We start from the raw sequence: 16,885 nt of genomic DNA, 5'->3' as shown, positions 1-16,885 counted from the left end.
AGCAGGAATTACGTGAGCAAAAAAAGGCAAGGAAGGGATCTATTCTAATAAGGGCAAAAACATAACCAAAAAAGCTTTGTAAGATGGTCTCTCCTCCTTTAACTACATGGTTTTGTATGTCTTCTCCTTTTTGGTCTGTGTTGTTTCTCACTAAATGACAGTTATGCACAACATACTACTGTAATAACAAGCATATGGCTCAGAGATCACTGTTGACTTTCTCAAGTCTCAAATTAGACATTTTTATTTAAAATACATGAAAGACATCCGTATACTCTTTCATTAAATGCATTTTACGTTTGTAACATCCTATGTATTCTTTTGGAACCATTTCCATTAAAATGCCGACTCTGGGTTTGGATAGCAAGTATTTCCTTTGTAACACTAAGGGAGGGGTATGTTACTGTCAGAATTTCTCTCTAAAAAGTCCTTGCTAAAATATTTACTCTGCCTGTCAGAACAGGAATATCTGAAGCTAATTCCAAATGAAAGAATATTTTAGAATGAATCATAAACTAGATGCTAAAAAAAGGCAACACACTGCCACTCCAGCACCCCTTCCCTGCTGTAAAATGAACTGAAACCCAACTCTGCTTTTGCATCCACAGAATATTGTAACATTCTGGAGCCTTCTGAAATTCCTTAATTGTAGTTATGCAACAGAACGGTCACAACCTTAAACAAAGGACAAAAATTCAGCAGCTGAATTCATTGGCTTGGAAATTAAATGCTCTTAAGAAATGGCTAACATGTCTTCTTGATTATTTTTGGCATTTTAAAGTTACAGTGCAGTAACTGTATTACACAGACCAAAGAAGTGGGACATTTTAGAAATACTTAGAATTTTTATGGTGCTGTTTGTAAAGTCACACATTTAGCAACAGTGAAAACTGTTGAGCAGTAACCTTCTTTGCAATTAAGCCACTAATTTCAGTGGGCCCTTTATGGTATAAGACACTGTCCAACATTAATAGAGACATAATGTGCTGGCTTCTAATGAGTTAGTCACGATGGTAAAAAAACAGTTTCCTCTTTTAAATGGGTATTCTCAAGGGTCATGATTTTCAAATGCAAATAAGATAAACTTTGTGGCCAGAACAGTTATGATATTAATGAAAAAAAGAAATAAACAAATCAGTCTGTCAAACCTGTGACCCTCTGAAGCCCTTTTCCAGGACTGAATCAGTTTACTACGATGACCAACTATGACACACTTGTGTGAACAGTCAGGAGTCTGGTTCCAAAGGCACAGACACTGCTTACACAAATTTTGAGGGAAGAATACTTCCTCGCTCTGAAAAAGCATTTAAACACAAGCCAAATGCATATTCATGACTAATCTGAGACTTTGGAAACAGCAGTTTCAGTTCTTCTTTGCTCTAACCTTGGACTTCAACAGGTCAGGAGTACAGGATGACAACTGATTCTCCTCTCTTAACTCCTCTAATTCAGAGTCTTTCAACCCCACTTCTTCTAAAGCTGGAGCAATCTGTTAATGTAAAATTAAGCAGAAGCTTAAGTTCTTTGCTGGAGCAGAGCCTCTGCTCCCTTTGGGGTTTCTTCTTTGAAGTCTGAAGTTAAACCAGAAGGTTCAGGTATATATATTCCAGCATGAGCTTAAATGCTTTAGGCCTACTGATGTAAATGGTACTACTGTATAGCCGTAACGATAACAGAGAAGGATGAAGAACCTAAAATACTGATGTTTATGAGTCTTTGGATAAGGCTTCCAACGCAAAAACTAAGGACAGATTTGATCTAGCAGCTTCAGCCTCTGTAATTTGCTCTTTCTTAATTGCAAACTCTTCAGTCTTTGCATGAAAACAAATGAAACGCTGCTTGCTAACTGATGCTAATAGCATTGCACCACACTCACCCCTGGAGGAGCCCTAAAAAGCCCACGGCTACATCACAGAAAGATTTGACCCACAGTTGTGCTCTGGAGTCCTGTCACCAGCAAATATTACAAAACCATGTCTGCTTTATTAAAACTACAAATGAATAAGTCATTTTAATTTCTAAGTATTTTCCTTTGCTGTTGCATCAAGAGCAAACAACAAACAGTATTTGTTATTTCACTTGTGTTTCCATTCTTAATCTTCTGTCTTCTGGCAGCTGCTTGTGAACTTACTAATAATGTGTGTCTTTGTTTGGACTTCTTAAAAAGCAGGATATTCTCAAAATGGAAGAAAGCTCATTTTAGCTCACTCTGAAACCTGATAAACCTGTTACATGAACCATCTGCTGATTACAGAGCACTGATACATAAAGGAAGCAGTTGTGTAAATGTGTGAAGTGGCTGTGGTGGGGAAACAGTAGAGCAGAGGAGAAGCACTATTTTAGACAAATAATGCTGTTGTAGGATGTGATTATCATGCCTCATGTTTAATAAGGTACTGTGTAAAGGCCAGACAAAAAGAAGGACCTATTATGGTGGGCACTGTAGAGTCAAGGGTTTTCACACAGCCTCTTCCATTAAAACCTCACAAATACAGTGGACAAGACAGACCCCAGGTGGAGAAACAGTGTGACAGTTTCATGATATTATGTTTTTACAGAAGTAGGGTCAGTAAGGAGGGGATAAGCAAAATGGAAGGAAAACTGATGGACAGAAAAGTTCTGAAGCAAACGAAAGAACAGAAGAGTGCTATACAGTGTGAATACACAGTGCAAATGAGATAAAAAATAAGAGTGAAAGGGAAGGATGGAAGGAAGAAAGGGCTGGAAAAACGGGATTAGCGGGGCAGAGAACACTGAGTTGAAATCATTGGAAGCTCTGAGTGTCAGAGGTTTTGGCTTTGGTTGCTTCATCAGCTGAGCGCAGCTGGCTTATACCACTTGTTGGTACTTCTCTGCAGTTTTGTCCCTGTGATGGGCACAGGATGAGAAGCAAGGAGCAACCAACCATGTCTGTTCTGGTATCTGCAGGGGCAGGTGGGACAGGGGCTCTTGACATGTCTCTGATCCATCACACTGAGTAGAAGGGAGAGGTGCAGCCTTGGCTGGGTCCCAGTTTATTCCTTCCCTGCAACTGTAACAGACCCTATTCCAGCTCAGCTGTACGCCGTGATGAGCTGAAACACAAGCCTATGGGACGGACTCTGGGAATCGACAGATATACATCTGTAAGCATACATGTATGTGCAGTATGCCTTCATGTTTATACATATAAAGACAATATATGCCAAACCACTCCCCAGGCACAGGAGGAGAACTTGTGCTACCTTTTCTGAATTCTTATACTTTTGCCTCGTCTCTAAGCATCTGAGTTGTCAGTTCTGGTCTCTTCTGGCCCACAGCGATTTTGAGATCATGAATGCCACAGACAGTAGCGATGGTCATCCAGTTTCCCTTTTCCTTTCTCCCATTCGCTCAAATAGCAACTGTTCTTCTGCAAATATGTTAGGGGACTTATATAAGAACTATATGTAGATATGTATGTGTGTTTATGTGCCTCTCTGTATATATAAATAATTTAAAAATTCTTAAAGCTAATTTTAAGTTCTACATATGAAGACATGCAATACAAAAAAATTCCATCCTTATCCATTTGTATGTGACTTTCTTCTCTGGTATAAGCTAAGTACATCCATTACAGAGGAAAATAAGCAAACACAATATATCTTGATTAAATTAGTGTGCAACTAAAGTAACATGCTTTAAATTAATTTTTACTGTGGGATACAATAAGTGGCCTACTCACTGGCATAAAAGCAACGCGTACAGCTAGCGCAAGAGTATTAAATTTCTCTTGGGCTGAAATAGAGAAAACAGTTTTTTTAAAAAATAACTTATTTGATTACTCTGTTATATTCTCTTAGCTATGAATTGTCTGTGGCCAAATTTTTAATTCTTTCACTCTACAGGTGTATATTTCCTGTGAATAAATATGGACACTTTGTGAATATTCTAGCACAGAGAATCAGAGCTGCAATAACTTTGGTTGGCTAAGATGGGAAAGGCATCCTGCCGCAATGCTGCTTCTCCCAGATCAGATGAGTTCAGCCCTTAGAATCTGGAGTTCAACAAGAAAAAATGTGTTGGCCAGGTTTCCCAAATATCTACCTTGTCACCATTTGTGTCATTCTGTCTCCTCTTCCCCATCACTGTGTGTTTGTTTTGGGGTGAGGCACAGCTTTGTGGGTATGCAGAGGTATAAGAGCCTGATTTCCCTCCAGTGCACAAAATACTATTAAGAAAGTGATTCCTATCTGCCCCCATAAAAATCAAGAATGGCTCTTTGCAAGTCTCCTCTTTATCTCACATCTGCTGCAGTCTGACCTTCAAATTACTTATCAAAAGTAACATATGGCTTGTAAGCAAAATTCGTAACATGGGTAAATCCAAACATTTCAGCCTATTGTTCTGCCACTGTTTTTACATGCACTGTGAGCCACAACAGCTTTCTTCTAAATGCTGCATCTCATCTTTGATGAAGAGAAAGACTCAGAAAACATGAGTGGTGCTTCTGCTGATCACTGAGGCAGGATTTACTGGCAGAGCCAGTTGTGACTACACAGCACCACCACCACCACGAGACAAAGGGAAGTGTCTGGAAAACAGTCCCCACTCCAAGGAACTGGCCCTGGTTTGCTGTGGAAGAGCAGGGCACTGTCCCTGACGTGCTGCCTGGCAGTGTAGCCCCACTTTTACCTCTGAGTGAGCATTATTCCTGTCCCACGCTCCCTTTCTTTCCATGTCATCAAAGCATTTCACACAGCAATTGCCACCGCATTGATGTTCCCACAGCAAAAACCCAGCGTCACTAATAATTTGATAGCATCTCAAGGGAATCCAGAGCAGTAGGATCCATAAGCTTTTTTTTCCTTGTATCACATCAATGTCCAGCTTCGCAGAATTGACTGAAATTAAATGAGCTGGTAGCAGCATTTCACTTTCAGTGTTTGTAATACTGCAATATTGCCATGACTTGATCATAAATTGTCTTCTACCAAAGGCTCAATCTCCATCGCTGCCCACAATTCAGAATCTCTTCAGTTTCTTAACTTCCTTTGACTTTCTGAATAAAGATGATTTCTGGCCCTCCATATATAGAAAACAATAGCTTCCTTTCGACTTCAAAAGGGATGTGTCCCTTAGGGCCCTACTGGATTGCACTGCTGCCTTGAGAGTTTGGGCAATAAAAGAAAAGTAGGTTGAGATGTCTGTTAAGAGAGTCTTTGATAGACATCTTTTCACAGTGACATTTCTAATTCAGTGTCACTGTTCTGAAAGACTAAAATTATTATTTCAGGCAGGTTGCTTTCATGCATTATACTACAATGTTGCTTGACTGCTTTCCAAACTGAAACAACAGAAAAAATGTGAGGCCTCCAATGATTTAAATCACTCTAGACAGGACAGAGTGATATAAAATTATTGGAGTGCTTCACATTTTTATGAGCTGTCAGTCTGCAAGCAACGGAAGTCTGGGCAGTCTTGGGCTACAGCAATGAAAAAACCAACTATATGTTATCATCAGTTTGAAAATGTTTGCATTTGGATTTGGAAATGGTAGGGATTTGGAGATATTTAACCCTACCATAATGAAAATCAGTGGCTGTACACTGACTGTAAAAAGGTCCAAGCTAAAGAAGTAACTATGGATACAACATCATATTTTGCAGCATTCTGTGCTCAGCAGTCTCTTCATTACAAATCCTGACTCCTCCTAGCTCCTTGTCAGACCGTACATTAGTACCTGCACCACTGCACCAAAGGAGATGTGGCTGTGTCTCTACATGCAGGACAGTATGGGAATGAAACACCACCACCTGCAACAGAGGGAACCATCACCCTTTGCAGAATATCCTCTTTTTAAGGCTTAGTTCCTTCAGAGCTGTCACTTGTGCGAGGCACCTGCTCTCTCTCCTGCTGCCCTTCCATGCAGCAGTTCAATCGCTGGTAGTAGAATAACAAAGAAAAAAACCAAACATATCCCACAAGAATATATCAGTTTAGTCCTTTTGTTGATTTCATTTATTTATAGTGGCAACTCTTTCTTAATTCATAATACAGCTTTGTAAGAAAATGTATTGAAAAATACTCCACAAAGAACAAGACCTGTAGTAGCTGTAATCAGGATTCATTTTCCTAATGCTAATGGGTTTACATCACTTAGCATCAGCTGGGGATCTGATCCATAATTTGTGAACTCTAAATTCCTCACTAAGTTTTGCGTCTTTCTTTACCCCAAAAGTACTGACAGGAAGATGTTAGTAACAGCTCCTCACTTAGTATCTTTCTTATTAATTTGAGTAGGCTTTTTTTTTAGTGACTTTTAACTTTGATGTTGTTAAATACGGCCACACTCGGAAGACTCTCAGTACTGGCGAATCTGTTTTCCTGGAATTTCTTGTGTTGTTTTCAGAACTGCATGATTGTGTGACATCTGCTCCACATCTCATACGTGATCAACTGAGGAGGTACAACTGTGGCAGATGGCTGATGACTCACCTCACAACACTGAACATCGGTTTGCTTTCTGAGAAGCAACATCTTCATATTAATTTTCTAAGAGTCTTGCAAAGATGTGACTGGTCTGCCTGCTAGCAGGTATCGTAAGTGACAGGAAATGCACAGGGATGCAACAGCAACATTTGTTCTAGGCTTAGGGGTAATATTTTAAAATTCAGTTGTTGGGCTATTATCAGGTAAATCCGAAAACAAAAATTAGCTTCACTGCTGTACTGTGTAAATTTTCAGCATCTAAATATGAAAATCTGGATAACTGAATCAGACAGAGATCTAGGCTTCATATGCAAAGGAGAAACAGAATAATATCCACAGAAGCCACTCATTTGGGTGAGGAATCAGGAAATACCAGAGCAAAGGATATACCTTAACCCTGCTCTCGCTGTGATTTGGATGCCTTGTTCCAGGCTGTGGGGAATACTGTGAAGATTCACAGATTGCAGACCTGGGAAGGTCATTCCCAGCTCCTGTAACATCCCATGATAGTTAACATACGTCCCTGCTATACTGGAGGCATCTGCTCTGCTCCCTCCTCTGCTGACTGTCGGATTGAAACAGGCACAGCCCAGTTACTTGGGTAGGCTCAGTTCTCATCAGTTGTAAAAGAACTACTGCAAGAAGCCACAAGTTTACTTACAGTGACATTACCTTGCAAAATTAACTTTGTTCATTACTGAAACTAAAGAATCTCAGTAACAGTTTGTTATCCCCTCTCATCCTTACAGACTCCTTCACCCGGTAGAACAAGGTGACTGGAGGGAACGCCAAAGAACCATTCCTAAATCACTTAATTTGCAGCTCTATATACCAAGCCATCACATTAAAGCTAAATATTGTTATATACATTGCAATAGCTTATATCATTAAACATCAACTTGTTTACATGCACCTGATTTCAATATTAAAAATGTAATTTGCATTTTTTGACAACCATATCGAAATCCTTTAGGATCTAAAAAACCATGCCAGCCTTGCAAGCAGCACATGAAAATGTGACCACCCAGCTCAAACATACTTCAGTCCCAAAGACTGAAACACATAAAAATGCTTTAGTGGCCTGTTAACTACTTTTTTTTAATCTTTCTGTGGCAGAGACATGTCATTCCCATTTCCACTACTCTTATGTCAACTAACAGAAGTTCCTAATGAGCTAAGTCTCTCGGGGGCTCAACTGCTAACATCATTAACGTTACCAAAGACCTGTGTGTGACTAACAGTTGTGTCCTAAGGGAACTGAACTCATACCTTCCATTTCCACATAAACTGCCCTCAAGTTAAAGAGTATCCCAGGAAGAAAAGAAGTGAGGAGACAATGGGTAGAGAGGAAAGAAGGAAGATGTCATTGCTGGTTCTGATTCATCCCATGTGGAACCTACATTAGTCAGGTCTGACAGAGGAAGCCAGCACGGGTAAGCATGACTATAATCCAGTAGTTACAAAGAGATGTTAATTAGATTAAGGGCTTGAACACAGTTCTTTTTCAAAGGTGAATGCCATGTCCATGAGTATTTCGAGTCACATTCTCCATCTCTCTAGCTCAAAGTACACGCCATTAAAAAGTAACGGAGGTGCTTCAGCAGAAAAGATTTAAGATATCTCTGACCAGAATAACCTAGAACTCAGCAGCCAGAGCTGTAGCCACAGAAATGGACTTCAGTATTCATGCTCCTGGCAACAGGGAGGGGAAGTAAGCATGTCTGCCCAACAGCCTGGGTAAGTATTCCCACTACCAGGCAATGTCTCAAAGGGAAACTGCCTCTTTTCTACCATTTTATGGGCACCTGTGGATATGTTCCTAAAATACCCTCTGGGGTGACTCCTGCTGCAGGGCTTTAAATATTAGAAAGACATTACTGAGCAGCATTAAGACAAAACCTTTAGTTGTATTTAAATCATCTATACAGTTAGTTTCTCTGAACTGCTACAGTCTGACTACTATCTGCTAAACATAAAGGAAATTCTTAAAATGGTACTGATGTCACTTACATTCTTTGACAGTTGGTAACTAAAAAACCCAGCATGCCCCAAACCAGCAAAAGCTGAGTCTCCCTCCCCCAAATGGTATGTAATGATGGTAGTTAATTCACACAGAAAAGATCTTTTGGGGCTGATAATTCTCTCTTAGTAATTTTATGTCATTCAAGTTCCACTAACAACTGTTGAGTTTACACCATGGTGCCAAAGAGGTATATTAGATCCTTCAACTTCAAGCTATCCAGAGCTTACTCGGCTCATTTGGCACCTCTGTGTTGCTGACACATGCAGAACTTCAACAGATGGTCTCACAATACTGGCAGTTGTTTTGTACTGTGCTAGTGGTGAGGGGAAATACTCTACACAAATTGTCTGCAATTCTGGAAAATAAATGAAGTACAAATCCATATTAACCTCAAAAGCCAAACTATAAAAAGTCAGATTAGTCATTTAACGACGTATGTGCTCTGGGTTAAATGCTCAGTTGCTGCAAAATGGCAATATTTCCCTGCAGCCAGGAGAACTATGCTTTGCTTCAGTTTCTACCAGGAATATCTGCATAGACCGTATCACTAGAAAGGTACTGAAATGTATTAGGAATAAGCCTTGAGATCTTTCTTCATGTCATCAGCCCTGACTATCAGCAAAAGTACCTCCATAAACGAAGTGTTTTCACATGAATAGTGAAGCAACAGGGTGCAACTTAAGTTAACCAAATCTCTCTTTTTTCCCTTGCCAAACAGAATTCAAGAAATAACACATCAGCTACTGTGCAAATGTTAAAATCAACAGGGACAACCAAGTAAACAGCAACTTTACACTTTTCCTCACCCATTTAAAAAGAGCTGTATGTGCTACAAGCTGAATTTTACACTCACTAATTTCCCTGGCTGCAGTAGAACTTGCACTGCACATAAAAGACCAGAATTGCTCCTCCTTGTTTCTGTATGGCAAAATGTTTCTCTTTTATTGTGCCAAACTGTCAGATATATCAACTGAGTTGAACTAGTAAACCACGTATGCAGAACAGTGCTTTTCAAAAAGTAAACTCAACCGTTTCCTTCATCAGTATATAACCTCCATGAAATGTATGTTCACACATAAATATTATATTCTACTAGTACAAATTTAGAACAGACTTTTAGGAAATCACAAATGTTTTGGTCCAATGCTCACCTCTTCTATTCTCTTTAAATGAAACATAGCTCTGAAGATATTTCAAACCAAGATTTCAGAGTCTTGGTTGTTCAGTACGCATTCATTTAAATATATGTAGTTAGATAATATGTCGGTCACCTTGTATGTTATTTTCACAATATTAGTTACATTGAAATACAGTTCCCTTAGGTAGCTTCAAAGCCCTAGAAGAAAGAATAAACCCTAAAAGCATTATCATAAAAGAGTCTTTTAAATGTAAGAGGTACATTCCAGTCTTCTGCTGGGACTGAATCAAAGCTGTACCAATTTTAAAAAGATTTTATTTTATTCACTAAGGTTTCTTAAAATCATGGTTGCTGGAACTGACTGAAGTTACACATTTGTGACTTGGATACAAGTAAAAAGATCTTTATCAGTTTGATGTCTAATTTTATACTGAAAGATCAAACCACTCCTAAGTTTGAAGCTGTTAACAAAAACAATATTAAAACAACTAAATTTCAGACAGGTTTCATGTTTTCTTTTTCTCCCTCAGGACTTTTGCCAGACTAAGATGACACAACATACTTCCAGAATGTACTTCGACAAAAACAAGATAATCTGTCTCTGAAAGCATAAATTATTTCTTCTCATGAAAAAAGAAAAATCAAAAGAAATGTTCAACAGACACAGTCAAAAGTTAGGAACATCAATACCCCTGCTTCTCTTCCCAGGCATAAACATTTTGTCAAACATTTCAAGCTATGATCCTTAATGTAGCATTTTGCTGTGAAATTCCCAGGAGAGGAGTCAGTATACATATTCTAATACCAGTAACACAAGCATGTCCTATTCTGGGAAGAGGTCCTTCCTTACAGATGCAGAATATGAGATAACATGATGGGAAAACTTCACAATCATCTTTTCATTTACTGAGACCCTTCCCAGCTTCTACAACAACTGGTTATGGCTACCCTCTTCTGTAAGCCCATCCTGTGCAGAGCTCAAGCATCCTCACCACAGGTTCATCGTGAACATTTCCTAGTCTTGGAACATAGAGAAACCTTTCTGGCAAGAGGGACATGAAATAAAAGGAACCTCTTGGGGAGACAAAAGGCAAAGGGAAGGGGATAGGAGCACAGGATTTCTTTTATCCATTTTAACAATATCCAGCACTCTACCAGACACCTTCTAGGGAAGGTTCAGGTAGTCCTAGGCTAAAGAATAATGGAATCACCTGCCTACACAGCTGCAAGCAAAAGTCATTCTTAATGATTTGGAATGCAACATTTGTTAAAACTGTGGAGATTCAGGGGATTTATAAAACTAAAAGAGAAAAAAAAGTGTAACATTTCCACAAAGAGATTACATCTGTTAGTGAATACAGATCATTGTGCTGCAATTCATGTCTCAAGCTGGGCATTACTCAATTTTGATATAAGGAAATCCTATGGACTCAAAATGCAGTTTGTCTTTGTGATTTATATCTTCGCCCTTCCTATCTAGTATCTTCTGAAATAATACCCAAAATCTTTCTTCTTAAATACCTTTATAGTTTCAGTAGGCACTCCAGGCTCCGGAACTTTATCCAAGTAAGTAGTCAAGTCTTGATCCACATGTTCAAACACCAATGTTAACTTGGTCTCTCTGTCTGTACGTGACACGGTGCACACATCAAACAGTCTGAGAGGAGGCAAAGAAAAGAGGAGGTAAGCACACAGGAACCAGTACAGACATACATACCTTGCAGCTCATACGTGTCTCTTTAAATTTCGTACAGTTTGTAGAATGGAAAAAAGAGCTTTCCAAAGGTAGAGCAACTGTTGAGCTCTCGATTAACCAGATAACTACCAATACATGAATAACATAATATCTCTCTTATATGTGTGGATACTGAAATAGTATTAAGAATTCATCAGCTCTTCCAAGTAAAATGGTTACATGAAAAGAACATATTTTTTGGACAGAGCAACTAGAGTTAATACAGAAACTGATTCGACATTTATCCACATTCTAAGTTGCAGGACGTACAGTAATTTAAAAAAAAAATTGCAAGAAACATTTTTGAGAAAAAACATACAGGGTGTTTGCATGCACCTTCAGTTTCTTCCCACAGAACTCCCATGTTCATAATTACATGGCTTTATAGGTCCACAAAAATTATTAGAGGGGTGGAGCACCTCTCCTAGAAATACAGGCTGAGACAGCTGGGGTTGTTCACCCTGAAGAAGAGAAGGCTCCGGGGGGACCTTATTGCAGCCTTCCATACCTCAAGGGGCCTACAAGAAAGCTGAGGAGGGACTGTTTACAAGGCGTGCAGTGATAGGACATGGGGGAATGGTTTTAAACTAGGGTAGATTTAGGTTGGATATTAGGAAAATATGGATATTATGAGGGTGGCAGATCACTGGAACAGGTTGCCCAGAGAGGTGGTGGAGGCCCCATCCCTGGAAACATTCAGGATCAGGCCTGATGGGGCTCTGAGCAACCTGATCTGGTAACACTGTCCCGGCTCACTGCAGGCGGGTTGGACTGGATGAGCTTTAAAGGTCCCTTACAACCCAACACATTCAATGATTGTATGAGTCTATAATTAAAACTCCTTTGGCAGAAACAGATATTTTTTTCTGATTTCTCTTGTAAGTTCCGGGACACCAGGAATACCTTCAGAGTCAGGATACAGTCTGGAAAAAAGCTTTGTGCACAAGGCACCACTACTATGAAAGCTTTCTTCTCTCATCAGTTTCTGTCATGCTTTTACTGGAATTTCTTCATCATTTCACCTTGTTGCACAACAAACAAATTTGCAAAGCTCTTCATAATGTTACATTCCTATCTGATTACTTTATTTTCTATTGCTTTCTCTTTTAATTAGGATTTCTCTCATCTTCTCCACTTCATCTACCATACCAGCTTTAATTACTGATCGTTTTTACAAATGTCTGCCCATCCTTCTATGTTTCACACCTACGTGCATACCAGTGACTTTCACTATACATCCTCAAGTCCCACTTTTACAAAATTACAGTAGGAAATCATATTACAGATGGAAGGAAGCTTGTTCTCTGCTCACATACTTTACTAATGGGTTTATTAATTTAGTTTTTTTAATTGGACAGATCAGACTCCTTTAAGAGAGGCAGAAAATAAATCACTACTTTTATTAGGTGACAGTAAATTTAAAAAAATGCATTAATACAGTTGTTGAGAAAAAAGTATACACAGTTAAACTGAAGAACTTATCATGGGTAACAAACCAAAGTAGTGTTGATATTACTGCTTCCTTACTTCCTGCAAAAAATGCAAAATTTCCAAAAACATTATCAAGCAATATTTTTGTTCTTTGTCCTAGGACTAAAGGCTTGATGTGCACGATCTGGAGACAACAGATCACGCGCAAAGCTTTGGTGGTCACTGCTTTTTGAAGAGGACAGCTGACAAGCAGACTAGGAAGACCTTTGTCATACAGAGTTTTTACTTCTTACCTTAAATCTCAAAACATTTCACAAGAGAAGGGAAGACAAGAATTGGCACAACTATGTGCAGACTGTAATCCAGGTCTAAGAGAGCAATCTGTTTCACTTGAGATGATATAGATTTAACATGTTCAGGCCGTCATCCCACTTTAACAGCATTTCCTAAATAATCTTTGGTCAGACACTTAAAATTGTTTATTAGCCACCATGTTTTGAAAACGGATGCATGCACATTCCTTCTAGCTTAAAGAAGCTTCTTAGTGAGTAATAATTTGGGAACTGGAGTTACATAATATGGAGAGACTGTCACCCTACCACTACTAGAAGACTAATCCGTACTTAATCTGTAATCATCACAAGAGCAAATATTAATTAAATTATTATGGTAACATAGTTACTGTTACAGAAAATGTCTTGGCACATTACTCATAAAGATAAATGCTGATCTCTTTATGATTCCCTTTATGGGGCATACGCAGAAGAGAGATGTCCTGTACACAGTAAATAATTTTTCTGAAAAGTCAGAAACCTTCCTGAAAAGTGAAATTTGCTCGTATTTGGCTGGAGGTTAATAATCTGCAACATATTTATATAAATCAATGTGGAATGTAGCCGGACTGCCTATAACCCCAACACATGCAAATAGAGAGGAGCCAGACAGGTCTGAACATCTGAACATAAACACTGGAAAATATTTCCAGCTGTATGATTCCTTTGTGTTGACCTACATTTACCTAAAAATGTTCTAAAACACCTTTTTTTTGCCAGGTTTCTAATACACTGGCAAAATTATCTTTTCAACTATAGCAGAACTATAAGGAAAGAAACTAAAAGGAAAACTATAAGGAAAAGAACTAAAAGGAAAAAAAGATTTCACTGTATTGAATATAGAAGCAACATGTTATTTCCAACTCACTGTGGAGGGAAATGCCGATTCTCTGTTTAATTCTTTTGTATGGGGCTTATTTTGATTCTGGCAATTTTTGACACAGCAAAATAAGGAGCTCAGAGGAGTGCAATTCTAGTCACCTACTACTGAGTAATAATATTATCACTGAGTAATAATATTATCTTTCCTTTTTATACACCCTTTATGTAAAATTCTAAATAATAAAACCTCCAGATACTGCACCAGGCTGGGTGGAAGCACATTGTGTTTACTCACAGAAAATAAAGCTGTTGCCTTGGAAAGATAATAATTTAAAGCACAGCTTATAGGAATATGCAGTATTAAAAAAAGACAGTATCTGCCATTGCCCCGTGCTAATCATTCTGGAAATACATTGAGAAACACACAGCCTCTTTATTTAGTAGTTTCCATAGGGATAAAAATACTTTTTATAAATTATATTATTTTACATCCACTGTGAGAAAGATAATCCATAACGTTGTCTTCTTTAGCTAGGAACATCTCTGCTGCTTACAGTGCACATCTCTCAAGCCATTTCCTCATGATTTTCTGTACGTGACTGTTAGTTTTGCATGTGATTGCCTCTCTGGAACAGGCAACAGCAAAAGGCATTTTATTTGAAGAGTTACTATGTGGACACAGTCCTAAGTGAAGTAAATGTACCTCAATTAATACAGGATTTCCATAATGAATACTTTGTAAACACAAGCCCTGCCCTTCTATTGTACTTAAAAAAGAAACGTTTGAATTATTTGATTAAAGTAAGATCCGCTATGGGAAATCCTGCAAGTATTTAACAAGATGTTTGGCTGGGAGTCATACACCGCCTGATGTGTCGATCTGAACCGGAACATTGTTGAACAGACACTTACGGTGTACCTGTGTTTTAATGCAGATATTTTTTCCAGTTAATTGTACTAAAGTAAAAAAGCTTGTCAGCTACAAATCTATGTCTCTCTCTTATTTTATATGTCCAATGCCTAGTGGATCTGACTATAATCTAGCAGAATACCTGGCTTCCGACAAAAATACTTCGGTTGTTTTGAACGCAGAAAACTAGTTGATGCATCCTAAAGTCTCCATAGGTTCTTACAACATGTAATCTGACAAATGCAACCTCAGTTCATCTTCCTTTTACAATATACAGTCTGAATGCTTAATGCTTTTATAAGAAAAGACACAGTTATGTCAATTCCTTTGAAAACTATTGTGTCTACTGACCAGTACTCATCTGGTAACTGCTTCTACGACATCCTTAAATGTTACTGGACTTGCTTTTCAGATGCTCTGAGAACTGCTATAAGGTTAGCCACTTTCAAGTGCAATAAACATTTTTTTCCTGAGCAAACTGAGATAACAGCAATGGAAATCAAACCCATCAGCCCAAGCCACCTGCAAGAAATAACAAAAACCAGATCTATGAGACCTGAAACACTGTAGGACATAGTTCTCTTGGCTATTGTAAAACAGATGAGTAAGTACATCTGGAAGATTAGTCAGATCATAGTCAAAGGGAAGACCAAAGAATTAGATACTTGCTGCCAATGCAACCAAAGTCTCATTGTTATTTTTATTGCTTATTGTTATTTTTATTTAGAAGGAGTAATCTAACATGAACACATATCCCTTTACTTTGCTGGTCACTCACAGCACTGAACAAAAACACAGTCCTTGCCCTCTGAAGTTTTTCAATAACATGGACTTACTTTAAATTTTGGGGAACAGTGTCTTCCCAGGAAAAGCTACTTCCTGTCTTCCAGACAAAGAGAACTGGAGCCATTGATTTATGACTAGGATAAACGTTTAAGGAGATTGCGGTGTGGTAAACAGGGGCATAGTAATATGCTACAGTTTTAGGGTTTCATAAGTCTGGATAAAGACTCAGATGGAAAGAGTTTGGTGGTCTCAACCCAAGTCCAAAAGGTATTTATTCACGTAACAGAAAACCAGCACAGAATTTATGTATGATTGACAGTGTTTACGCAAACACCACAAGACTGGGATACCAAGACTATTACAGGTCATGATTGAGGTTTATTAACACATATGGGGGAGTGGGTGGAGGAAGCCTAAATAGCTTCTGCTTTCACTGCCTTTGGCTCAGGTTAATCCTGTGAGTCCATAACTTTCAAGGGCACAGAAAACTTCAGCCTCTCATACCTAAAAGCATAGAAGAATGACAGTCAGGTGTCCATTGAGTCCAAATTTCATTTGCAGCCTTAGACTCTTCTGTTCTCTGGAGGCCACTCAGCAGTAAGCCCTTCGTTCACCTCAACTTCTTAAACTACACACTCCTTGAAAAAAAGTTTTCCACATATTTTTAATATTAGCTACTTTCTCCTTTTTTTGCTTTTGAAGAAGACGACGACTGTGCTACCAGTCTCTACTTCGAGTCACATACACCCCATGTATTGAAACAAAGAGCTTGTGTTTCAGGTGAAGACGACAGTAGCTGGGGAAGTGGAGTGGAACACAAGCTTTACGAGAACCATGTCCCACGTAGCAAAACAGGAAATAGAGCTTCACACTCTGAAACATATGACAGAGCTCCTTCCCTTTGTTCAGGACATGCTGCTTCGTCTCGTCTTAATCAGCAATCACCTACTCCTCCATGCCTCTGAAAGTGGTATTTCAGAAGTAGATTCTTCTCGCTCAAAGGAGCTTTAGTGAAGTACTTTTAGATGAGAAAAGAGCACACGCAGATAAACAAGCCTCTAAATTTAAAGCATCTCATATTTTAAGCGCATTTTTTCTGGGATAACATTTATAAAAGCACATAGTAATGCAAGGCCTAAGTTCCATTTTCAAAAGCGCATGGATCTTCAGGAGCTTCCCAACGTGCAGTGGGGCCACAGCAGACTGCAACATAATATATAACAGAATAATATAACTAGGGAAAGTGCAGAGTCCTGCA

General features: G+C 38.7%; 1 protein-coding gene across 1 annotated transcript in view; it reads right to left on the bottom strand.

Annotated features, from left to right (window-relative positions):
* Nucleotides 1-11,268, bottom strand: part of LOC104541956 (cyclin-dependent kinase 6) — a gene marked incomplete at its 5' end in the record, with an annotated part of 93,509 nt that extends 82,241 nt beyond the window's left edge. The window contains one exon of the mRNA XM_010186125.1: nucleotides 11,133-11,268. Within this exon, the coding sequence (XP_010184427.1) occupies nucleotides 11,133-11,268 (136 nt within the window). The remainder of the gene's footprint in view (nucleotides 1-11,132) is intronic.
* Nucleotides 11,269-16,885: the final 5,617 nt, after the last annotated feature.

This window comes from Mesitornis unicolor, unplaced genomic scaffold, assembly GCF_000695765.1.
Source record: "Mesitornis unicolor isolate BGI_N332 unplaced genomic scaffold, ASM69576v1 scaffold37186, whole genome shotgun sequence".
In the NCBI taxonomy this organism is placed as follows: Eukaryota; Metazoa; Chordata; class Aves; order Mesitornithiformes; family Mesitornithidae; genus Mesitornis; species Mesitornis unicolor.
This window is presented reverse-complemented; position numbering and strand designations above follow the sequence as displayed.